Source organism: Acomys minous (genome assembly GCF_964271855.1).
Source record: "Acomys minous genome assembly, chromosome: 10".
NCBI classification, from domain to species: domain Eukaryota; kingdom Metazoa; phylum Chordata; class Mammalia; order Rodentia; family Muridae; genus Acomys; species Acomys minous.
The window spans coordinates 89599115-89625575 of NC_140491.1; the positions used below are offsets into that span (position 1 = coordinate 89599115).

Here is a 26461-nt window from a genome sequence, read left to right on the forward strand (position 1 = left end):
GGAACCCGGCGTTAGCGGCCTAGTGCGCGGGCGCCGGTGCGCGCGCGCGGTTGGCGTGGGGAGGGGTCCTGCGCCCCCCCGGGATGGGGATATGGGGGAGCGGGGGGTGGTCTCGGCTCTGCGCGCGCCCGGGTGAAGGGAAGATGTGCGTACTGTAGCTGGCGGGGAGCTTTGGAAGTGGAGGTAGCTCGCCCGAGGGAGGCAGCGATAGGCGGTTAGGAAGCCGCGGAGCTGAGCGGGACGCTGCTCTTAACGGGGGGCGGACCAGAAAGGGCAGAATGAGTTAGGCACTGTGCTTTCCTGGGCACAGGCGCGCGCTCCCACGGCGCCTCCGGAAGAGGAGCTTCCGCCCCCCAGTAGCCGCCGGTGCACCCCCACGGCTCCACGCGCGGTGGTTGGACCCGCCGACGGCCGTCGCTGATTGGCTGTGGTCGGGCCGGGGTGTGGCAGTGGTGGTTGATGCTCGGCCTCCGCGGGTCGCTCAGTTCTTTCCCGCCATGTCGTTTGTAGACGGTGCGAGGAGTACGGCCGCTCGAAGTCGCCGCCAGGTTACCCCAGGCCCTGGGACTCGGCCCGTGTATTCCGATTTCACTCACGGGGATAGCTGGGGTGAGGGCGAAGTCGACGAAGACGAGGGATGCGACCGAGTGGCCCGCGACTTGCGGGCAGAGTTCTCGGCCGGGGCGTTGTCGGAGCCCAAGAGGACCCCGCTATTCCCTCGGGTCGGGGACGGGTCGCCGGTCCTGCGGGATAAGCGCAACGGCATCTTCGCGGCCGCTGCGGCCAGCCGAACGCAGGCTCGGCGGTGGCCCATCCAGGTCCTTTCCATTCTCTGTTCGCTGCTGTTTGCCGCCCTCCTTGCTTTCCTCCTCGCCATCGCCTACCTGATCGTTAAAGGTACTAAAGTCCAGGCCTTGAAAGTATCCAGAGTAAAGTCGAGCCAGTACATCACTCGCCCCGGTTCACAGTCTTCCTCCCAAAGCTTTCCCTCCTAACTGCATCTTTCTTGGCTCTTCCCCCTTTTGTCTTCTCTCGCAGGATGGAGGTCCCTGCTCCATAATAACCATTTAGAAAGGATCTTTGATTAAATCCACACTCTTAAATGTGGAACACATGAGTTGAAACATTAGCACGGCTATTTAATCAGAGCCCCTACTTTTAAAAGGATAATGAAAAGTGCATGTTAAAAAATAGGCTGTGTATGTTGTAAGGCTTATTCACAATGTTTAGAGGCGTGCTCTGTAGGCACTTGTCTCTGAAGATCAAGGATTTCTCCCCCGCTTCCCAAATCTCACTCTTACAGAAAAAAATAGTTTTTCTATTTTGTGCTTGTAACTGAGTAGCATTACTGCAGGACAGAGTCTATTCTGTGTCAGAAATTGAGAGCTTGGCTAAATAGGAATGCTCTCAAAGACCACTTTTCCGCATTCACCCATTTGGATTTGTTGTATAGTTTAGTACTCACTATAGTAAAAAGAGAAGTAGACGCCTCAAAAAAAAAAGGATCTTGTATTAAAAGCATTTAACACTTTGTCACTCTTGTGTTACCTTTTCTAATTAAAATTAAATCTCTCCAGTTTTGCCTTATCTTCCCCCCCCCCCCCCCCCCCGGCCCCTAATGGGCTGCTGGTGGGCCTTTGAGCAGGTTACCATTGTTTGGTTTGATTTCTGGGGAAGACCGATTACTTCAATATATTATTGGCTCTTAACTCTGCTCTTAAAAGTTCGACTGCTATTGCTTCAAATCTCTGTCACACCTTTCACCAATTTTTCACTTCAGCCCAGATAGATTTGTCATGCACACAGTTTTTCTTTTTGTAGCATGAAGTTAATATGCCCATAAGTAGAAGTTTATTGCAAAGGACATTGGTATTTTTGGAGAAAGAAGCAAGGAACTGAAGTCAAAATCTACTACTCCTTTAAGTTTCTTTTGTTCAAACTGTTCAACACAACCCAGGTAATAAACATATTCTCATGCTATGACAGTTGACTTTTGTAAAAGTATTTGCTTGCTTAAGGTAGCATAGGTAGTAAAACAGAAGTTGAACCTAGCTCTGACTCCAGGGTACTTTTGACAATTGAACAGTGTCTTCAACGAGTTTGAATATTCATGTCATGATGAAAATACTACTCTTTTACCTAAACCCCTCTTTGTATTTACAGAATTGCATGCAGAACATTTGAAAAATGAAGAGGATATAGATACTGGGATGTTAGGTAGGAAATGATTATTTTATTCATCCAATCACTTATTTTTTTCCAAATTATGTTTAAGTTATATAGACTTTGGGATAAATATTTTATATGTACCATGTATAGTTGATTCAGGTGTTTTTTCATCAGATATATGTTTAGATATTTTCTATAATTGTGTGTATAAGAATTCAACACAACTGTGCATGACTTGACTCCAGTAAATACTTAGTTTCTAAGTATGTTCCTGAGGAGCACCCTGTCCTGCTTCAGGAATTTAGAACTAGAAGCTTGCTCACAAATATAGCCAACATAAATAGTATCAGAAACAGATGCCAGAAGAATTTAATGTCCACATGTTTTTGTCAGCTGTGTGTCTTGAGATAAAAATTTTAAACTAAGAATTATTTGCCATCAGCTAGGTGAGTCAGCTGAGCTTCTGTTGTCCAAAATGCTATATATTATGTAGTTTATAGCTTTCTATTGAAGAGGGTTATTGATGGTGTCTGTCTCTCTCATAGATGATTTTGAAGAGTTTAGAATTTTACCTATTTGATATATTTTACTATTAAAATTCAGGAGCAAAGAAAACAACTATTTTTATAGCAGAAACAACTGTGCCAAGATAGAAACCCCTATGAGTCTCTCATCAACTGAAGAGTAAATACAGTCAGTATCACGTGATGGGTTAGCTCACTCAGATCTTAAAGTAAGCATAGTTTGGCTTACAGAAAATATATTATAGCATGTGGGCAGAGAATCTTTCCCAACAGAAAAATCATTCTTTTAAAAAAAAAATCTGGGTTTAGTGTGTAGCTCAGTGGTAGACGCTTCGCTTATCACATGTGTACTCTGATGTCCAGCACCACCAAAACACACACGTGTTTCAGAGAAGTACTGTAAAGATTATTGAGTTACTGATATGATTGAGGCAGTTGTGCTAATGCTTGTCATTATATTTCTTTGAGCTTGAATTCTCACCTGTTTGAGAATAAATGCATAACCAGCCTTACGGACGTGTTTTCAATTGACAGGCCTCTGAGTAAACTTTTCCTTGAGACAGTGGATAGTTAAAAGGAGAGGCCAGTTCTAGATGGGTTCCTTCGGATCAGTGATAATTTTTTTAAGATACCAAGAAGAAAGACGAATCATTATCTTACCACAAGGAAATGCCAAGGGAATAATAACCTTATCCTTTTTATAATTGATATAAAAGTTTGAAATGAAGACAGGAAGAAACGGCCTAAGTTTTGAATAAACCTGTTGAAAATTTCCACTAGGTTATAAGTGTCTTAGTGTCCTCTTGCTGTGAAGAGACACCTTGACCACAGCAACTCTTGTAAAGGAAAACACTTAATTGGGGGCTGGCTTACAGTTCAGAGTTTAGTCAGGGTGGGAAGTATGGCACTGTGCAGGCACACATGGTGCTGGAGAGATAGCTGAGAGTTCTACATCTGGATCAGCAGGCAGCAGGAAAAGAGGACCAGCACTGGTCCTGGCTTGAGACTTCAAAACCCCTACCCCCTACCCCTACACACCTACTCTAATAAGGCCATACCTCCTACTAGTACACTCCTTATGAGCTATGGGGGCAGTTTTCTTTCAAACCACCACATGTACCCTTTTTATGTGAGAATATTTTCATCATTTTGCATTGTTTGCTAGACATTAGCAGTGCTTATTGTAATCATTACTATTAGTAGATTGGTTTTATTTTCTAGAAAAAGTAATGTGAGCACAGTAAGTACTCAACCATGAAAAAGCTCTTTCTATACACATAAACATTTTGAATACTGTAGATGCTTTTGAATACTAGTTTAGGGCTGGGATAAACCTCAGTAACGTAAGAATGTAGCAGAATTAACAGCATTTCTCATTTTGACATGGATAAGACTCAATTTGGTGACTTGTTTCTTTTATTATTTTAGATGCTTTTAAATTATGATTTGACCCTAGGTTGGGTCCAAGGATATTCAGCTTTTATGAATAGTTCTTGTTTCTCTGAAAAAATTGTTCATAGGAAGCCTGGATACAGTATTTGTTTTTTGTTGTAGTTATTGTTTTTGTTTGTTTTGTTTTGTTTTGAAAGAAAAGGTTTGTTATGACAGTAGAAGACCAGTTGGGAGAGTTGGTTTTGTGTTGTTTTGTTTTCAAGAAAGGGTTTCTCTGTGTAGCCCTGGCCTTCCTGACAGGAACACTCTTTGTAGGCCAGGCTGTCCTCAAACTCAAAGATCTGCCTGCTTGTGCCTCCCAAGAAAGGTTTGCATTTGGCAGAGTTAGTTGGTCTGGTTGACAAGCATTAGGCTTGTACAGCGCAGCTTTACTGCAGAAGTCTCCAGGCAGAGTGGTTGATACTGTCTTTGAATGGTAGTGATCACACCACAGATTTTACAGATGTTGGGCTCTTCTTTTAAAACTCCCTTTCTTTGAACCTACTTTTCTGAGAGATTAGTACAATTACTTACGTAAAATCACATCTCACTCGTTTCTCTTTTAAGATTGTTCGCTGGCCAGATTGATTGAGCTAAACACATACAACATTGAGTTACTTAATTTTGCATGTTGGCTTTTGCATTTCTTGTAGTTTTCCAAGTGACTTTTTTTTTAAAGATTTATTTATTAATTATTTATGCAGTATTCTTGCCTGCATGTGAGCCAGCAGGCCAGAAGAGGGCATCAGATCTGATTATAGATGGTTGTGAGCTACCATGTGGTTGTTGGGAATTGAACTCAGGACCTTTGGAAGAGCAGCCAGTGCTCTTCTGAGCCTTCTCTCCAGCCCCATTTTCCAAGTTTTCTCACATTTGACAATTTAGTACTATTTCCAACGTTGCAGTATTTTCTGCAGTTTTTAATATTTCCCAGAATAAGCCTGATAGCCTTCCATTTTAGGCAAACCTAGAAAAATTCTTAGGGAAGTACATGGAATTGCCTTTAGCAAAAAATACTTAATTTAAAATATATAGAGCTAGTATTTTTATATGTATGTTTTAATTCATACCATGCAAAAATTATATTGTGAGGCTTGATGGGCAGCTTTTAGTGATTTATGAAGCTTCTAGATTGGGTCTGTTAAGTTCCTTATGCTCCGCCACTTGGAAAGCTGAAGATGATGGTTTGTTTGAGGTCAGGAGCTCAAGACCAATCTGGACAGCATAGGAAGATTCCTAGATCAGAATAAAACCAACCCACTGATTGATACATATGCATACATCCATACACATGCATGCATACATACACATGCGAACACAGCTCCCAAGCATGACTGCGTGTGCTTATCATTCCTTAACTTTTGGTAACAAGACCAGAGTTGACTTATTTTTCATTAACAAGTTATTTTTGTTTTTGAGTTGCTCCTATAGTTTGTATACCTGACAAGTTTCTAAGACTTTGCTTATATTCAGGGAAGAAATAAGTGACAAACACTGAGTTCAATCTTAAGTGAAGTCATTGAAAACTTCAACTTTTCTTCTTCAGAGAAATAGATGAGGCTCCTACTATCATGACTTTATGCTTCAAAATTTTTGAATTATGGTTAAAGTTCTGGAAGTGACCCAGAGTAAAATATATGTTAAGAAAAGCTCAATTCTCTCTTAAGGTGAAAAGTTAAAAACTCAGAAGTTATATCCAATGTATGAGTCTTCTAATTAAACCCACAAACTATTAAGAAAGAAATAGTTATTTGTACCTGTGTGAGGTAACACATATATTTCACCTAAACATCCACTAATATGTTACCCTCTGCTGTAGTACCATCCTTGAAAAAGTGTAAAACCTCATAAAAGACTAATCAGGGAAAAGAGAAAACCAAAGTGAATAGGCTGGAAGGATGTAACAAAATGACAGTTTATCAGGGCTTTGGATTATGAGTTGTTTAATATTTGTATCAAATGTAGCTGTCAAGAAGAAAATGCATTCAAAAGAACAAACTAGTCAGGGCTGGTAATGCATATTCGGAGGCAGAGACAGGAGAATCAGAAGTTCAGGGTTATTCTCAGCTACATAGCAATACCAAGACCAAGGCTTGGTCTATAAGCCCTGTTCTCTAAAAGAGAGGTGTGGGGGAAAGGTAATTTTAAACTGACTTAAAATTGTATGATTGTAGTATACATTTTTAAGTTTAAGTCAACATTCTTACTGTGAGTATGCCAAAATGTTATTATTTTTAAACCATTTTACGTCCATCAATATGTTAGTTCCAAAAAAAGATGAGACTGTTTGCTCTTCTTGCATAAGCAGGTGCAAAGAACAGAGTTGGCTGTAGGTTAGTTGTTTAAAGCTGAGTGATATGAATTCATTACACTTTTCTCTCAATTTTTTAATACAAAAGTTTATAGAAATACAGACAATTGCCAGCAGATTTATTTGATAAGTAACCTCGTTTTGAAAGATGCACTAACAAGAGGATTTGGTTAGGAACTCTGCTCTCTATCTTATGCATTAGTTGAAAACATTGAATCCAGTAAGTTTCAGGTGATGGAAAAGATAAAGTTTCATCATTGTATCAACTAATAATTGAACCAAAGAGAATATAGATGTATGTACTTAGTTCAGTACCTTTGATAACAGTTCACACTGAAAATCTGTAATGTACATCTGTTAATGTGCTGAGTCTGTGGTATTTGCAACATTTCTTTTGTAATAGTGAAAGGGCTGAAACAAAATGTATGGCAAGACTAACTTTTCTGATAAGAAAAACCTTCAGCATAGACTCCTCTGTGATAACAGAACAGTGAGAATCTTATTTCTGGGCAGTACATAGAGAAAATAACTTCAACTGAGTGCTTTGTTGTGTTCCAGACTCTGCTAGCTTTTACAAAGATGTCAGCAAGCTCTGAGTTAGCTAGTTGTAGGGATGGTGTAAATCACTTGGGAAAGAAAATTTTAACTCCATTTTATATGCCTTCAGTTTTTCATCTTAAGTAAATCCTAACTTAAATGAATTCATAAATTGTATTAAAATGATATCCAAGGATTCATTTTGGAGCTATCAAGACAAAGTTGTTGAAGCTAACATCTTTGGCTTTTCTGCTTATTGGTAGATGAGTTTTGTAATTTTCAGAACCATAGGCATTATTAGAGTACAGTGCAGTGCAGCCTTAGCCTTAGTATTGTGATGACTTTCCACTCATGCAGCTTTTGATTACTTCAGAATAAATAAAAATGTAATTAAAATGTCCATGATGAGATAAGCACTGAGATTGTACAGTAATAATCAGTATGGGCAATCTCAAGAATTCTTTCTACATGTTTCAATAACACCTCTATTTCTTTATGACAAAATCCACTTATAGAAATAGTAGCTAGAGAAAAATAAGATGGCCACTCTCAACAGTATTCATAAAATTGACTGGTGTGGTCTAAAAGCTCTGAGATGGAAAGGCCTGGTTGGTTTTAAGTAGCCAGACACTGAGTTAGACCTGGGCAATGTGCCCAGGTTTCAAAATTGAGGTGCATTCTGATGACATTTGCTGAAGTGAGTTACTGTTGAAGTTTCTTGCATTCTGCTTTGGATGTCCTTTTAGATACAGCACTTAAGTCACAGGACCATCTGCTATTTCTGTACCCCACTTATAGGTATCTGCAGAATGATCCTTGGGCCAGCTGCCAGGATGTACTAAACCACATTCACGCCCAGTGCACAGCCACTTCTGCATGGCCGTGTCAGGAAGCCTAGCAGCGCTCTTCCTCCTTTATATCACAGTTCAGTGCAAACACAACCATGTTTATTCCAAATACGAACATCTTCCTCTGTGTTCTACATAAACACTTCATCTGTATTCCAAACCGTTCATCATTTACCTTTCTGTTCCTGACTAAATCTGTTTAGTAGCTTTGTGGTTTTACAAGATAAAAGACAGGGTGTTTCTCCTTTCTGCCTTGCCACACACTTCTTGTGGGCTAACGAAAAAAAGGGGGGGCAGAAAGGGAACTATCAGAAAGCATGTAGGTCAGTCAAAACACTTGTACATTTTGTTATCGTTTAATTACTTTTCTTTTTACATGACAACATTGTTGTCAGTGTTACTAAGCTCCACATGATTTACAAATAGTGCAATGCACATAGTTTTTACCTGCCTTTTGATAAAAATATTCTGTGGTACATCATTTTTGGGTAGCCAAGAAATTGCTAATTTTTGTCATTCTTTGATGTTCTTTGTCTTCTGGGACTCTGAAAGCATCTCTTGTGAACTTTTTAGTAAGAGTATACCTTAGTAAGCTTGCCTCATCAAGGAGCAGTTGGAATATGATGATACATATACTTTGGTACAGCTTTTCTGCAGTCTTTACTAGAGAAACAATTTTGAAACCTGGCCTTTACGTTTTTGAGACTTGGTTTCATGTAGCTCAGACTGACTCTGAACTACTGGTCCTTCTGCTTCACTTCCCTGTTGCTAGGGTTATGGGCATCCCAGCACTGCGAATGGGCCCAGTACTTTGTACATGCCACACAGGCAATCTGCCTGCTAAACTATATTCCTGGCTATGTTTCTCCTAGTTTTTTTTTTTTAATAAATTAAATAATTATACGGGCCAGGCATGGTAGTGCATGAACTTTACCTAGCACTACGGAGGCAGAGGCCGGTGGATGCCTGAATTCAAAGCTAGCCTGGCCTACATAGTGAGTTCCAGGATAGCAAAAGCAACATGGTAAGACCCTGTTCACCCTTTCCCCCCAAATCACATGGGTCAAATTTAAATACTTATGAAATACGCCCATAACAGGCTTCTCCTGCTCACCATTTCTTCTCCGTACAGAGGACCTGTAGAGGAATGTTAATTCAGAACATGGCTGTCTGGCAAGAGATCATATCCAAAGATCTTTTAAGTCTGTGTGTTCTGGCTGGTACACAAACACGGATTTAGTCAAGGAGACAGAACCAAACAGATATGAGTTCAAGGCCAGCCAGTATCAGGTAAAGAACAGCTTAGGTTCAGGTATGGCAGTACATGCCTTTAATCCCACACAAAGGTAAAGTTAGGTTGTAGAAAGAAGCACCCATGTTTGAAAATGATGTCTAGCCAGGCAGTGGTGGTGCACGCCTGTAATCCCAGCACTCGGGAGGCAGAGGCAGGCGGATCACTGTGAGTTCGAGGCCAGCCTGGTCTACAAAGAGAGTCCAGGGCAACCAAAGCTACACAGAGAAACCCTGTCTCAAAAAAAAAGAAAGAAAGAAAATGATATCTAATTGAGTGGCAGAAAAGGTGATGAATCAGAGAAGATTTGAGAGAATAGCATACACCCAACTATCATGAGAAGAGAGAGGAAGGGAATCTACTTAAGGGCCTGAGTTGGTTTGAGACCAAGCAGAGAGAGAAGTTCTGGGCCGAGAGAGAAGCCAGATTAAATAATTCAACTGGGAGAAGAGTTTGAGCCAGAACAGCTGAGTTGTACCAGCCAGCTGTGAGCTCAGGAAGAAGAGTAAGGGTGAGCTCATTAAGCAGTAAGTCTCAGAGCCTGAAAACATTCTAGGCCTAGGTTAGATTGTATGGAGGCTGGAGGCTTCCAGGATTGAGCCTAGGCCAGCAGAAGGAGGTAGCGAGCCTCCCAGACAACAATTGAGCTGGGAGAATGAAAGTTACTTTTTACAAGGACCAGTGTTAAATTCTCAGTCTTCTCTGGGATTTTTATGTCAATCAACATCCTAAGTAAAATATGTATCCATCTATAGCACATGTCCATATGTGTCTCTGCATTAAGTTTGTAAGCAGGTTTTCTGTGCAGCTCAGGTGGCAGCTGGCCTCGGGCTCATGATCCTACTGTCTCAGTCTCCAAAGTTCCGAAGTTACAGTCTCCATCACCGTGCCACTGTGTTCCTCATTCATCGACATGCTTTAGAATTTATTGTGTATAGTGTGGGATGTGAATCCAACCAGTCTTCCTTTTTCTAGGTTGTACTGAAAAGCTTTGTGCCTTAAGGGAGTTACTAGTGTTTACATTCCATCTGCTAGGCAACACACCTGTGTTGTTTATAATTATCCCAGATCCAGAGGATCTGAGACCCTCTTCTGACCTTTGCAGGTACCAGGCACATATATGGTACACATAAATATATGTAGGTAAAACCCTCATACACATGAAGTAAAAATAAATAAGTTTTAAGAAATAAAACTGCATTCCTACTAAAGAAATTACATTAATATTATCCCTTGACTACCCTTAATGATTTGAGTAGTATCTAGAAATCTTCCGATCAGTTTACCCCTGTGCACTGTCGCTTTGTAGCTCTCTTCTGCTTCCCAGTTCTTATCCCTCAACCTGAGTTCACTGTAATACCATGCTTTTGATTTGATTCCTGAGAGAAAAAAGTTCTAAATTGACCAATTTAAGTTGGAAATCAACTTTATTTCTATACCAAGCAAAGATGTTTTCATAGGTCAGGTATAAAAAGGAGCTAGTCCACAATTGGATGAAATGTCAGAAGTGTTTGTTCTGGAATGAGAGAAAGCACTTAGCACAAAGCATTAGCAAGTGCTGACTGTCGCTCGTGAAGGTGAATGACACCATTGCTAGTGCTGAGTAGACGGTGTGACTGCCTTTGTTGTAGTTAAACGTCATAAAACCAAATGTCTTCTATTTTTAAGTAGAACTTGTCTTTGTTTACATATATAATAATTTCACTAAAATACTTACTGGTACAACCTGTAACTGTGTTCTAGTACTTTGTACTTTATACCAGTTAGCATGTGCTAAGCTGGTTTAGCTGCTAAGGGGATTTACATCAGCATCTAGACATGAAGATCTTGGCTTAAATTATTTTAATAATTTTCTCCCTTTCTTCCCATTAAGGATTCTGGTCTCTGCTGATAATATCTCTAACCGCTGGGTTCTCCTGTTGCAGCTTCTCTTGGACAGTAACTTATTTTGATTCTTTTGAGCCAGGGATGTTTCCGCCTACTCCTCTTTCACCTGCTAGGTTCAGGTAAGTGCTTCTGGGTTTGTTTGCTTGTTTGTTGTTTTGTTGCTTGCTTAGGTGTTTGTGTGTGGGTTGTGTGTGTTCATATCAGTTCTGTTAAAGACACTAACATTGTGAGGAGCAAAGTGAGATATGCTGAGGCTCTAGATTTCAGTGTAGAAAACAAAACAACACAAGATTTCTCAGTGTCTGGACCTCATGTTTAAGTAATTGGACAATGATATTTTAAATTTCCTATCTAATGATTTTTCTTTAATGTTAAATCATATATCAAAGAAGTGAGAAACTTTCATGACTGCACTTTTGGGGCAGATTTCCATTTTTTACAGTTTATAAAGTCAAAATGCCAAGTGTGAAAAGTATTAGTTGAGTGTGGTCAGACTCAACAACATTTTAGTTCTTGAATTAGACTTTCTTTCTGGATTTGAACCTCATGTTTAAATAATTTGCATACTTGGTGCCTAGTATAGAGATCCATATTAGAGTAGATGATGCGTTTTTGTAGTGTAGTTTCTTTGCACTGTATTTTCTATGTTTCAAAGAATATCAGAAACTAATGCTGGAGAGACTGCAGCCTTAAATAGTATTTGCGAAGAGCTTCACAGATCTCTAGTTTTCTACAAATAAACTTCAGAGGGAGGGTGAAGACGTGAAAATGAATTCAAGTAAATGTATACTCCCAGGACAGCTGTTACTATTGTTGTTATTGCCAACTCTAACCCACCTCTTAAATATCTTTTTGAGGAACTCTGTAAAGGTAAAGCCATAATAGCGATAGTTGTCAGTGTTACTATAATAGTAACACTTATAAGTGCTGGTGTTCATAAACTTCATGGCTTTAATGGCTGCCCACTAACGCCTGATATCTTAGTAGAGACTGTAAAACTTGTGTAATATGCTCAGCTTTTCTTTTATTTATATTTCACTTCTCTGAATGCTAGTCCTGTATTTCCAGCTGTTTAGGCAATTAGAGTTTCAAGGATTAAAGAGTTTTAGTGTTCTCTCCATTGGCTAGATCTGGGTAGGGGTTCAAAGTTTACTGCATGTATTGTCCTTGGTTGGTGCCATAGTTTGAGCAGGACCCCTGGCCCAGATTTGCCTGTCATAATGTTCTTCTTGTAGGTTTCTAGGACCCTCTGGATCCTTCTAGGACCCTCTGGATCCTTCTATTTCCCCATTCTCCCATGCTTCTCTCTCCTAAAGATCAGTTAAGTAATTGTATTAAGTTTTTAATAAATTAATCTTTTTATTAAATTGTAAGGAGAAATAAAGAACCTCAGTTGTCAAATGTTTAACAGTCATTAGAATAAAAGAGCTTCAAATTACATGCTTTGTGTACTTGGTCATCTAGTCTTAAAAGTTTTAAAACACTCATAAAATATATTTTAATATGCTGTGCTTATGTTGTTTTTTATAAGTAAATACAAAATATAAAATAAAAATTATTTTATTTAATTGAAATTTAAGTATACAGTCAAATATACACAAACACACAGTGATGTTGTTTGAAACTGAAAACATCGCCCTCTAGTGTTTATGAAAATAAACAATTGCTTCATAAATGTCGAAGTATATTTTCTCTCTGTAGCCAGTAGAGTGAGTCCTTGCACAGGAAAATGGACTCTTATAAAAATATTGAAATCTTCAGACTACTTACTAAGAAATCATGTATTTTCCTAATGTGTAATACAATGTTTTAATAAAAGTAACTTTATAATAGGTTATATGTTAGTAAAATGTTAACCTAAAAATAAGGTTAATATAAGCATGTTTCTTGGTTGTTTAAACGTAATTCTTATTCTTTGTTGAGAGCTATGAAAATGGTTTTGTGGATGTAGCTCAATTGCTACAATACTTGCTTAGTGTGCATGTGGCCTGGGTTTCATGCCTGACACTGCACAGTCTGTAGTGGTGCATGTGTAATTCACCAGCTAGTTCAAGGCCGTCCTTGGACGACATAGCAAGCTTGAATCCAGTCTGGGATACATGAGACCTTGTCTCAAAAAGAGAGACGGTGGAAGGGAAGGTGAAAAATAGGAGTGTGATGTGTGTGTGTGTGTGTGTGTGTGTGTGTGTGTGTGTGTGTGTGTGTGTGTTAAGATAATGGAAATAACTAATCAGGAAAATTACTATGAACATTTTAGTGTATGTTTTTCCATTCTTTATGTTCTTTATGATTATTTTAGAAATGGGAGTTAGGATCACCATGTATATATTATTTTTCATGGTAGTCAATTTACACATGTAATTGGTTTATTTAAATGCCAGTAGTCTTGGTAGTCTTTATAGAATAAAACATGAATTTTAACAAAAGAAAATGTCAAGAGAAGAAAATCAAGATTATTCTATGAGCTGCATTTTACTGAAACACAAAATTCTCCGTGAAGTAAAAAAAAAGTAACATTTCTTGCTATTTAGTAAATATGAGGTGAAACATTTAATGAAATTAGCAATCTGAATGAATAACTAGTTTAGATACTAAAAATAAGATGCTGTTCTTGTCACTTGTTTTATTTAACAAATTTTTATTATATTTTGTTTAATTGTGTGCTGCTCTTGCTATGTGTACACATGCCGTAGCACATGTGGAAGGTCAGAGGACAACTTGACGGAGTCAGCTCTCGCCTTCCACCATGAGGGTTCTAGAAATTGAACTCAGTTCTCCCAAGATAGCTTCCGGTCACATACTTGTTTACCTGCTAAACGATCTTGTCTTCCATCAATGTAGCTTTTTAATTTAGCTAAGTTACAAATGCATGGAGTCATCTTCCTGTCAAAGTTCATTAAGTACTTCTTTGAAATGTCCTTTGTTAATCTTTCATTCTAACAGTGCTATGTAAAAGTGAGAATTTTGTTATAATATGCTTCTAAAATAATTATGTGGAGAACTTTGTCTTAGCTATTTGGAATTTGCATTGTTAAAGAACAAAGCAGAAGCTTGGATCTCATGCAGTGTCTACAGCATTCCTTAATTGTTACTAGGTTATAATTCACTGTAACAATCTTGTATAATGTACTATTTTTCCTCCACAGTGTCTCATGAGCATCTCCATTCGCTCACTTCATTCATTGGGTCATAATAGTGAGTTCCAAGCAGGCAAATTAAGTATATGCATAGTTACTATGTTACATTATAGCACATACGGCACCTATCTATGTAAGATACAGAGAGAACCCACAGCTTTAAGTAATCTTGAGGTTCATTCTAGGATAGGCCACTGGCAGAACCAGACATTTATTTAAGTCTTTGTGATTGGAGAAGTTAGGTAGTATATTATCTACCTTGTAGTTTATTTTTTTTTAAGTACAACTTTTAAACTAGTACTTTAGTACTAGAGATGTCTTAGGGATTCCAAATAAAGGTCACAGAGGGGCCAACCCATAGATATTATTGTTCTTCCATTTTACAACAGGAAGAAACCAAGTTTCAAGAACTGAAGCGACTTGCACGCTCATGTAACATCATGCATCTGACTCTGGTCTGCCTCATCAACTCACTGACTTCTACATTATCAAAGGAATCAATGGGAGGAGTTTTACTCATTGTTATTTTGTTGACAACCAACTTTGAGCTTTTATGACATGGCAGTTTTGCCTCTGTGGTGTTGCTAACTAGAGTAGCAACTTTGTTTTTAACATCTGTGCTCACCTTCATGGTTTTCTCCTTTCTCCTTTAAACTGCACACATTGCACATTACCTCTCTATAGGCACCATCTAGTGGTATGGTCTGTCTGTAGGCTTGTAGTTATTCCCCATGCTAAATATAAAATCACTTAATTACTGAAGAATCCCACCTATAATGCAAATACTAATTTGTAGACTAGCAATAAGTGTAGTGAAAAATTTTTTAAAATCTTGTTGCTAACTTGAAGAAAATGTCCATTGATTAGATCAGAAGTCACATTTAACAGTTTATACCCTGTAATCGTTTTAGGCCTATAAAACCAAAATAACCTAGTGTGCACAAATCAGTCATTTCTGATTTATTGGTTTTAAAGTTGAATTTTCATGGGATTTGTGGGTTTTTTTTTTTTCTCTTGTGTTAAATTTTGTTCCTGGAGAATTGTAGATTTCAGGGTTAGCATTACAGTGTTGTAGTACTTTTCTGTGTACCCTTGAGACTGTGTTTGTTTTAAATGTGTTACTAGGAATAGTCTGTAGCTTTTTAGTGCTCTTTACATTGGGGTTAGGAAAATACAGATGGGTAAAGTAACAGCATTAGGAAAGTGTCGGTTATCTTGGCCAGTGATATAAACTCTGTAGATCAAGAAAAGTGGATGCTTTAACGTTTAAATTAGAAGTCTCTTTTTTAGATGTAACATTGATCACAATAAGTTAAGTCTATCCTCTTTCATACATGTTTTGGAAAGCTGCCTCCTTGTTGAATCAGATCCGTTATTATGAACTAATGGAACAGATGTCAGATGGCTAATTGCAGTAGGAGAGGAAAACTACTGACTGTGGACTTAGCTTTGCTATCTGAGTGTCGTGAAGTTCCATTAACTAGGGACTACTTGGAACCGTCAGTTGGAATGAATATACTAACAACTACATTGGTGGAAGCATAGTGTGACTTCTGAAGAGCAAAGTTAAAATATATGTATGTCTTTAAAAATTTTACTCCTGAGTTAAGATATATAGAAATGAGTCAAAATCCTTTAAGAAATTGTTAGCATTTATTCTTGGCTTCCTTGTTTGATAATGTGTCTAGCTGATCGTTTGCTTTGCACCTGTTTGCTGTTGTACTTGGTGTGCTGTTAATGTGAGTTTTCAAAAACATAGGCAGCACTAAGAATCCTAAGAGAGACTGTATGAATCATTTTGTGTGTTCAACAGTTGTTTTAGTTTCTATTGCTGTGAAGAGACACCGTGACCATTGTAACTCTTATAAACAAAGGTATTTAACTGGGGCTGGCTTACAGTTGAGAGGTTCATTATCACCATGGTGTGAACCAGTGCCACCCATAGGCAGGCATGGTGCTGGAGAGTAGCTGAGAGCTATAGATTAGATCATCAGGCAGCAGAAGAGAAGGTGACTTCAGAGCCCACTGTCAGTGACACACCTCCTCCAACAAGGCCAGGTCTCCACTCTCACTCTGTATGAGTCTATGGAAGCTTTTTTTGTTTTGTTTTTCAAGACAGGGTTTCTCTGTGTAACCTTAGCTGTCCTGGACTTGATTTGTAGGTCAGGCTGGCCTGGAACTCACAGTGATCCACCTGCTTCTGCCTCCCAAGTGTGTGGGCTTAAAGGTGTGGGCCACCACACCCACGTTTATTTGGGAGCCATTTTTACTCAGACCACCACAATAATATTTATGAATTATGAGCTTATTAATTATATTAGAAAGTACTTTGAAGTCAGAAAGGTGCTTTTAAATTCAGCTTATGTTTCATACTCCAGAAGAATTCTTTTTTTTAATTTCACTTTTTTTTTTTTTGGTTTTTCGAGACAGGGTCTCTCTGTGTAGCCTTGGCCGTCCTGGACTCACATTGTAGACCAGGCTGGCCTCGAACTCACCGCGATCCGCCTGCCTCTGCCTCCCGAGTGCTGGGATTAAAGGCGAGCGCCACCACGCCCGGCTTTAATTTCACTTTTATGTTGTTTATTTCTCTAATTTAATTCAATATGAATTTAATAACTACATTCATTAACATTTTATTAAGTCAAAATGGATGTCATTTTATAATATATTTGTCTCTTATCTGTAACTCTCTTTTAACTACTGTCTGCCTATCACCTGTCTATAATCCATCTCTCTGTATATAGATCTTTATTCCGCCAATATATCTATCTAATCTATTCTTTTTAAAATGTATTTATTTATTTTTATTGAAAAATAAAATCATTCATATTACATCTCATTTGCTATCCCATCCCATGCATCCTCCCATTCCTTCCTCCCCCCCCCCCCCCCGCTTTCACCCCATTCCCCTTCTCTATGACTGTGACTGAGGGGGGACCTCCTCCCCCTGAATATGATGCTAGGGTATCAAGTCTCTTCTTGGTAGTCTGCTATCCTTCCTCCGAGTGCCACCAGGTCTCCTCATCAAGGGGACATGGCCAAATATGGGGCACCAGAGTTCATATGAAAGTCAGACCGCAGTCTCCACTCAACTGTGGAGAATGTTCTGTCCCTTGGCTAGATCTGGGTAGGGGTTTGTTGATGACTGCATATATTGTCCTTGGTTGGTGCCTTAGATTGAGCAGAACACCTGGGCTCAGATCTGCCCGGCATAGTGTTCTTCTTGTAGGTTTCCAGAAGAATTCTTTAGCAAGTCAATCAGCAATTAATATGAGTTTAATGGTTGAGTCAACAGATACGGGCTAAGGGGATTGCTCAGCAATTAAGAGTGCTTGCTGCCTTTTCAAAGGATCAGGCTCCATTCCCAGAACTCAGGTCAGGTAACTCACAGCTGCCTGTAACTTCAGCTCCAGGGCATCCAAACCCCTTTTCTGACCTCTGTAGGCACCTGCACACATGTGCACATACCTCTCCCTGCTCCAAACACAAATAATAAAAATCTTTTTTTTTTGGTTTGTTTTTTAGGCAACAGGTATGTCATATGGCCAAGCGTGCATGATGCCTCAGCCTGGCGTGTAGCTCCACTCCTCGTTCACTCCTACAGTCTTCTTTCCTCCTTGGGCCTCCTTTCCTCCAGATGGGTTTTTGTTTTTTAATTTGGGGGCTAGCATTTATGTTTTGTTTTTTTTTTAATTCTATGACTTTTTTTTTTATTTTAGCTCACAATCTTATTCTACTGTAATACGCACCAAAGAATCAGTTTAGCAGTTTCTTTGTATCTTTTGGGAGTAGTAAACCCTTGTGAATGTATTTTTGGTTAGTGTATGTTTTGTTTCCATGTGTGTACTTAAAATATATGTTCAAAAATTGTATCCATTCAAATATAACTATGTAAAATTATGATAAGGTTTTGTAAGCATTTGTTCAATTCTGTTTAAAACTACAATAATTTTCAGGTTTGTCCATAGAAAACAACAGGCACATCTTTCTAAAGAAATGATCTATTTCAAAATCTCTGGTAATTTATAGCCAAATAGTGAACCTCAGTATTTACTCTTGAGTAATTTCACCTGAAGATGTAGTTAAAACATACAGATTCTGATTCAATATCCTTGGGATAAGATCTTGGTTTTGATTCTGAATTTTTAAGGAATGCCAAGCCTGATCCCAGCACTAAGGAGAGAGAGGCGGGTGGTTCTCTGTTTTTTAAGGACAGCCTAATAGTAGTGAGTTCCAGGACAGCTGTAGCTAATTAGTGATACCCTGTTTTGAAAGAAAATGGGGGCGGGGAGGGGAAAGTCCAGGTAATACTTAGGATTGCAGATTTAGCTGATTGAATAGAGAGGCTTTATATACTAGAATTTAGAATTGACAAACTTTTTCTGTGAAGAACCAAATGATAGGTAGTTTTAGCTCTGTGGTCCATGTAACCTTTGTCACAATTCCTCATCTGTTACAGCTGCTTGTAGACAGTTTGTAAAATGAGCAAGACTTCTAATAAACCTTTATTTGCAGAAAAGGATAATAGAATAAATGGATCTTAATTTGCTAGTACCAGCTTTTGAGGATTTTTTTCTCAAGTTAGGCATTCTTTTCAAAACATTTCTAAATTTTAGACCCTGTCCCCAAAATAGATTATTACATAGCCAAAGGATAAATGGGGGTGTTATACTGTCATTGTTTCTGGCAAATTATATATAGTCTTAAGAATAAGGCAGATTTCTTTAAATTACATATTAAGCAATAATTCATATCGTATTTTTTCAGGCTAAGTTAGAGAATAGGGAAGGTATTAATTAGTGGCCAGGAAAATAATTGAAATTTAAAAATGAGAAAGCCAAAATAAATGTATCAAAATTGCTACAACTATTATTAATGCTAAGAAAAGTTATAATGCCTTTATCAGGTCTTTATGAACAACAACAAAAAATGGTATATGAAGTGCCTGCCCTGTAAAATTACAAAGCAACAGGGCAAAAGAAAGGTTAAGGAGGCACAGATCTCATGTTCATCTAAAATAGGCCAAAGTTTATAGCATTATATATCAAAGAGGGTAAATAGTTTATTATTCAAAATATGTTCCAAATATCTAGAGTATACAACTGCATATGCTGGGCTAGGTTTGATGACGATCCATCCATCTATGTATCTGGTCTCCTTTACCACTTTTTTGTGGCTATTTAAAATCTCAGCCATACAGAACGCTTCAACAGACTTCTTCCAGTGTCACTAGAAGGTCACTTACTATAAGGGAACTTGATCTTTATACAAACTCTTGTACAAGTTCTCAAACCTATGTCTAATTCTACAGAGTTTAATCATACCACTGGTGAGAATCACGTGAGCATTTCCTTGTGTCTGTATTGTTGAAAAAGATTCCTTTGAAACTAGAGTAAGATAAGTTTCCTTTGTACAACTCATCGGCTAACATGTAAGTTGTCCTATTATAATGAACTTTTCTTTGTAACTATTTTCAGTCATTTTATTCTTACTGAACAGCATTTCTTTTTTATTTCAGAAATGTAGTGGAAAATATCTTTATTTAAGCCTGGTAGCATCAACATTTAGAATCCTAACTTAAGCACTCTGCTTCTGTCATTAAATTGTCCATTATGTCTTACTATATAGTCAAATGAACCATAAGGTAAAAGTTTAACTAGTAAAATAACTAATTCATTAATTTTTATTATTGGTTTTTCTTTTTTATTATATTTTATTAATTTACTCATATTACATCTCAGTTGTTATCCCATCCCCCATTTCTGACCACGTCCCCTGGATGGGGAGGCCCGGTGGCACTCAGAGGAAGCATAGCAGGCTACCAAGAAGAGACTTGATACCCTATGAGCATATACAGGGGGAAGAGGACCTCCTCAGTCACAGACATAGGGAAGGAGAGTAAGGGGAAAATGGGAAGGAGGAAGGAATGGGAGTATACAAGGGATGGGATAACAATTGAGATGTAATATGAAAGAATTAATAAAATATTTTTAAAAAGGGAGAAAAAGGGAAATAAAAGTGTACTTAGAGGTTAAGTTATTAACAACCCAGAAGAAATACCCAAATAAATGCCATATGCCAAGAAAAATAAATAAATGAAAAAAAGCTCACTGTGATGTTTTAAGCATTTTAGTAAGATATTATTTTCTCATACCAAATTACATGTTGTTGTTTTTTTTTAAATAATGGGATTGTATGACATACAACTTTATTTTTTAAAGATTTATTTATTTTATTTATTGAATATGAGTGCTTTATCTGTAGAAGAGGGTTTTCAGATTACATTCTAGATGGTTGTGAGCCACCATGTGGTTGCTAGGACTTGAACTCAGGACCTTTGGAAGAGCAGGCGGTGCTCTTAACCACTGAGCCATTAAATCTGTTTTTTTTTTTTTCTTTTCTCTCCTCTCTAGGAAGTTGACTGGACATTCTTTCCACATGGGCTATAGCATGGCAATTTTGAATGGCATCGTAGCTGCTCTCACTGTGGCGTGGTGCCTCATGTAATCCCACAAGAGAGCAGTATTGTTGGTGAAAGTTATGATTGTTTTAGTAACAGGAACGAATATTGCCTACTCAGAAGACTATGAGATGTGATTCAGATACGTACCGTCATCAGTGTGGAAGATCTTGTAGAGTGCCACTTCAGAAACTCGGGAATGTTTGAGTACTTTCAAATACTTTCGTAAAAGTCTAAGATGTTTACCTCATCTTTTTACTTTTGTTTATGTAGTTTTTATCAGTTACAGAATATATTTTAATGGAAATCAAACTTGGGAACTTGAATACAGGACAATGCCTACCTTTCTATGTATACTCCATTTTTTTGCTAACAAATTTTGATGTTACTGGTTGAGATAGAAATATTTTTTATTTATATATTACATTAAGAAAGCAATGCTGAAGCCAAGTGTGGTAGCAAAACCTTCAAGCCAGCACTTTGAAGAGAGAAGTAGGTTCTGCGGTGTGGAGGTCAGCCTGCAACTGCACAATGAGACCATTTCAAGAAAAAGAAGAGACAATGCCTATTATTTGATATTTTATAGAAACTACATAAACCAAGAGTTTTTGATAATCAATAGAATGCAAATGTACATTTATATTTTTATGGAGTGTACCTAGGGCTTTTTATATGTTTTTATAATAATGAATTTATGTTTTTAAAATGATTACATTTATACATATATGGCTGTAAATTTTATTTCTTAGCTGGTATAAACTTTACCTTTAGTAAGTATTTTGACTTTTTTAAAAAAAATTAAAGTACACTGATTTGAGTTTAAGATTAAATTTATTTTTTAACAGAAAGATGATAAAAATTTAGGGTAAACTATTTGTCCTTATAATGTTTATAACTTTGAGACTGATAACCATTTCTATTTTCTACAATTGAAAATATTTATTTTGATGTATATATTTGGGCAGCAAAACTTGTACAATTTTGTTTTTAGTAAATGAAAACCTGAAAGTTTTGTATGTAGAAATATTTGAACTTGTTTATTTTTAATCTCAAAAATTTAGTTGCCAAAGTAGAAAAGGTATTTTGATACTCTGTATATGTATATAGTAATAAAACTGTAATATGTGTGTTGATATATATATACTTTTATAACTTTTCTGCTTAAATATTATAATTGTCATGCCAAGGTTTTTTGTTGTTGTCTTTATAGTAACTAGGCCTTAACTGTTTTTCTGTGTTGCTCACTATGAAGTGTTTAGAAAATCATCTCAATTTAAGAAAGTTGAATGATTTACACAGCTGTTTTTCCTGGATGTAGCAAACCTAAGATTAGAAAATCATTGTGTAATCAACTTATTCTAGCTAACTGGGAAATAAGTGTGTGCAGTGCACTTGCAGTCCCTTGATGAATGCTGTGACTAAACAAGGGTTCTAAAAGTCTGTTGTTTTCTCTATATCCTCAAAAAAAGAAGTCATTTCCGGTTCATTGGAAACGGCTCATAATGTTCCAGTTTTAAGTAAGAGATGAAGAGGGACGTAGATAGGCTCTTACTAAATACCAGTCCCATGGCTTAAGTTTTCCTGCTAGTTATGGTTGTTAGAATGGTTTTGTTGTTGTTTATTGGCTCTTTTTCATACAGTATATTTCTACCTTATTTTTTACACACACACACACACACACACACACACCTCTTTCTAGATCCTTCCCTCCTTCTTACCTCCCTACTCATCCAACTTCATGTTCTATCTCTCAGGGAAAAAGAAATTTGTTTGTTTGAATAATTCTGTATTTTACTTTCAGCCTTTTTACCTCCTTTCTTCTACCTTTTGCCTCTAAAGGACTATCTTATGACAAAGATAAGTTCAAATTGTAAAATTACTTTATCTTCTCTGCCTGTGTAAAGTGCCACCCCTATGATCACCCCAATTTGAATGGCTTCTTCTAAATTCTTTGTATGTAATGACTAAGGTTAAAGTTATTATAGTCATCTATTCATACACAAGATAGCCTCATTTATAATGTAGATCCACAGGGCAGACAGTACTGTTTCTCTGAAACACTAGTGCTTATGAACTAGCAATCTCCTTTGGAAAATGGCCGTTCATTCTCAGCACCTAAGGTTGGGTTTCAGTATAAACCACGTATGAGGAAAGTGATCACCTGAGATCACCTGAGACCAACCTCTTTGCTGGCCACACTGATTGTAACAAATGCACGGAGAGATGTGATTCAAATCAGCCAATTTCTAGGATTTTTCAGTTTGAAAATAAGATCTGATGATACTGGGAGACATAATCCCAGGAAATGCTGGCAGCCATGTGAACCAAGCTTAGTAGAAAAGGATAAAGGTGAGATGAGTCCAACTAATGATATTCCCCTGATTCTTGAAACCTAGTGACAACCTGCTGTTCTTGAAACTTGGTTACAATGTTTTGATACATTTGTTGCTGCTGTTGACATTGGCTTTTGTCATTCGCACCAAAGATGCAGTCACCTAGCAGGTAGAGTCTAGACCATCATGTGCTGCTTGTAATATCCCTATTTATTTGTGAAGAATAGGTAGGGTAAGAGTGCGCCTGTGGCTGATAGTTAGTCTAGAAGATTTCAAAACATCTTTAGAGTAAAGCCGGCTACTGATCTCAGGGCTTCGTCAGGAAGTCTGTTCCCTTTAAATGCTTCCACAGTTTGTACTATCAAAACATTATTAGTTATGTAAGTTTTAAATCTAAGGTTTAATATCTTAGTTTCCCAGTTTCTTTACCTGCTAAATGGGAAAAATAATTCTAAGCTGACACATTGCAAACTGAAAACAGTGCAATAGTGTTTGTAGGACCTTGCAAAGACACTTAATATAATTTGTGATTTCAAATATATTTATCAAGACATTGGCTAAAACCTAATAAACTAAGAATGAATATCAAACTTAACAAAATTTCAGAGTAACTCTTGTACACATACAAATCAGAAAGATTAGAAAGGAAAGGATAAGTTATTCAGTGGAGAATTGAATATATTTTTCCAAAATTCTGGTTAATCATTTTAAAGGTTTTCAATGTATTTTTACATTTTTGTTAACTTTCTTGACATGTTAATTTGAATCTTATATTGTAAGTAACAACCATCTAAGGAAATAAAATTTATTTGACATACGTAGGTAGCCAGGACCTACAAAAGTGTGCAAAGGTAAATAAGGAAGAAACAAATAAGTAGTCAAACTCACCAACCCACGGACACAAGCTTGATAAACTCAAGTGTAGACAACATAAACTGACCTTATCTCCCTGAAAAGGAAGCAAAAGCCTTTAAAACAAAAAAACTTTTTTCCAAGTTTTGTTTTGTTTTTATTCTCAGTTTACCCACTCTGCTGGATGTCTCAGTAAGGCTCCGTTCAATGCTGTTTCTCTTCCATTCTGGTCTGTCCCAAACTCAAGATGTCTACTGCAACAGGGCTTCTCCAGTCATTTTCTTCTGGATGTTCCAAGCAACGTGTGTGTGTGTGTGTGTGTGTGTGTGTGTGTGTGTGTGTGTGTGTGTGTGTGTGACATTTTATGATTTTACTTTGGTTTGTCAATATACTTAATTTTCATTCAGAACCAAAAGTTTGGCTATCATATATCGTCTTACCATACAGAACTTCATTGAGCATCCTCGTCCTTGTTTTCTCTGCTGAATAATTTCAAACAAGATACATGAGTGTGAGTTTATTAAAGAGTAGTAAGAGATGAGAGCAGACAGTGGACAAAGAACATTGCAGAGGAAAAACTCTTACCGAGTAGGCTTTCTATTATCTGGAGTGTAGTTTTTCTTAGGGCTGTTAACTAGTCCATATGAGTCCTATTTAGATTAACTTATAACTATAAGGTTTGTGTGTGTGTGTGTGTGTGTGTGTGTGTGTGTGTGTGTGTGTGTGTGTGTGTCTGTCTCTATCATGCTTAGTCTGTTACTTGTATTTACGATTTCAGGGCTAACCATTTGACATTGGATAAACAATTGGTGTGCTCTTCCCTCAACATTTCACAGTTGCCTGTGCTTGTAGTGGTGAGGCCTTTCTTTTATCCCCTTTTCGTGCTTATTTTTGTTGCCCTTGTCCAGCTCATGTTTAGGTTGTAATGTTGCTGACAGTTTATGAGTGTACCTTCTGACATGGCTAGAAGGCACGGCTAGGAGACACAATCTCACAGCAAACTCCCCTATCTTCTGCTTTTACACTGTTTGTGCCTCTCTTCCAAGATGTTCCATGAGCTTCACATCTGGGAGTTATTTTATGCATGTATCCATTGGAACTTGACTACACAGGTTTGCATTTTGGTGGGTTATAGTTTTCTATAATGATCTGTTACAAAGTAAGGTTTACTGGGATGAGTACTACATTTACTTGTGGTTGTGAGGCCAAGTAATGAGATCGTTGTTAGGGATCATGCTGGTTTAGTGAAGTGGTTATAAGTTCTCCAAGACCCATGGCTTCACTGTCTCTGGCTAGGTTTCCGATACCAGGCATGATTTCCTCTTGTTGAGTGGGTCTTAAGTCCAATTAGAGAGCTCTTAGTTGCTGTCAACATATGTACCACTACTGTAGCCTTAAGATTGTTATGTAGTGCTGGCTTTGGCAGTTGATAAGTGTTATACCTGGGTAGGACTGCTGTTGGCTTCCTTTGGAAGCTTGCATGGCACCTCTGTTACTGCAGAAAGGCCTGCAAGTCAGTTCCAGCTCTAGGATTTGGGGCCCTGTGTCTGAATTGTGTGGTGTGTTCAGCAGTAGAGACTTGCTTTTTCCACCTCTTGGGGCAACCATGATAAATAGCAATAATCTGTAATGTTTAGGGAGTCTCTTGTACAGCCCTGACCAACCAGTCAAAGCAGGGCTTCTCATATCTGGTACTAGGGTATTTGTTAGATAGCCTTTGGCTCTTAGGGGCATTGTCAGCCCAGATGAGAAATTTTCATATAAATTATATTTTTAAATTTATACACAGACATATATTTGGGGGGAATGATAGACAATTATAGTATTTCTTATGACTCTCTTAGACATCATTGCTATGATTACCCTTTGTATTTATCTTCCTCTTTTCTGTCCAGTAGAGCCCACCCTTTTCCCCATTTCCCTGTCAGAGCCCTTGTATTTTCATTCGTCAGGAGATGGATTTGTGGTGCTTTCTCTTTTTTACATAGTATTTCAAATTCTGAGAAGAAAATGGGACATTTTCTTTCTCCTTTACGCACCACTTTTTCAGTTGTAAAATTATTGTGTTATTAGTGGCAAAGGTAGTGGAGCCCAGAGCTGAGTATGAGGGATTCCCTCCCTCATCTTGCTGCCATTCTAGGATGCTAATTTCTAGCTACCTACCAGCATTTTGGAATCGAGTGAAAATGAGAACAGCATACCCAAGCCTGTGTGGGCACAGTGATGGCAGTTCTAAGAGCCGAGTTCATAGCACTAAGTGCCTACATTAAAAGCTGGAGACAACTAAGTTCTAAAACATCAAAAATAATACCGCAAAAGATGGCAAGAAATAAATTTTGGCAAGGGCTCAAATTGATGAAATAGAAGAAGAAAAAGAAGGAGGGGAAAAAAAAACACCCTCAACACAGTCTTAACAAAGGCAAGAGTTATTTCTTTGAGAAAACCAACAACCTTGACAATCCCTTAGCCCAAAAGGTTGAAGACAGAAGATCCATTTTAATAAAATTAGAAGGGGGGGGAGCATTTCCACATATAGAAATTCAGAGAATTACAAGGCTATACTTTAAAACTCTGTAATTGTGGCTGGAGCAATGGCTCAGCTGTTAGAACTTGTTCTTACAGAGCACCCAGCACCCTTGGCAGTTCATAACCATAAACTCCAGTCCCAAGATGAACATAAG

General features: G+C 37.9%; 1 protein-coding gene across 2 annotated transcripts; it reads left to right on the top strand.

Moving 5' to 3' along the window:
* Positions 1-89: 89 nt before the first annotated feature.
* ARL6IP6 (ARF like GTPase 6 interacting protein 6) lies at positions 90-21976 on the top strand. Of its 2 annotated transcripts, none has more exons than XM_084797408.1 (4): positions 90-897; positions 2164-2217; positions 10985-11117; positions 11617-12822. In XM_084797408.1, the coding sequence occupies exons 1-4, from the start codon at positions 498-500 to the stop codon at positions 11666-11668; spliced, it is 639 nt and encodes a 212-aa protein (XP_084653534.1). In that variant the 5' UTR covers positions 90-497; the 3' UTR covers positions 11669-12822. The 2 variants fall into 2 exon arrangements, with proteins under 2 accessions (XP_084653534.1, XP_084653533.1); XM_084797407.1 differs by lacking the exon at positions 11617-12822 and adding an exon at positions 20549-21976 and having other exon boundaries at positions 98-897.
* Positions 21977-26461: the final 4485 nt, after the last annotated feature.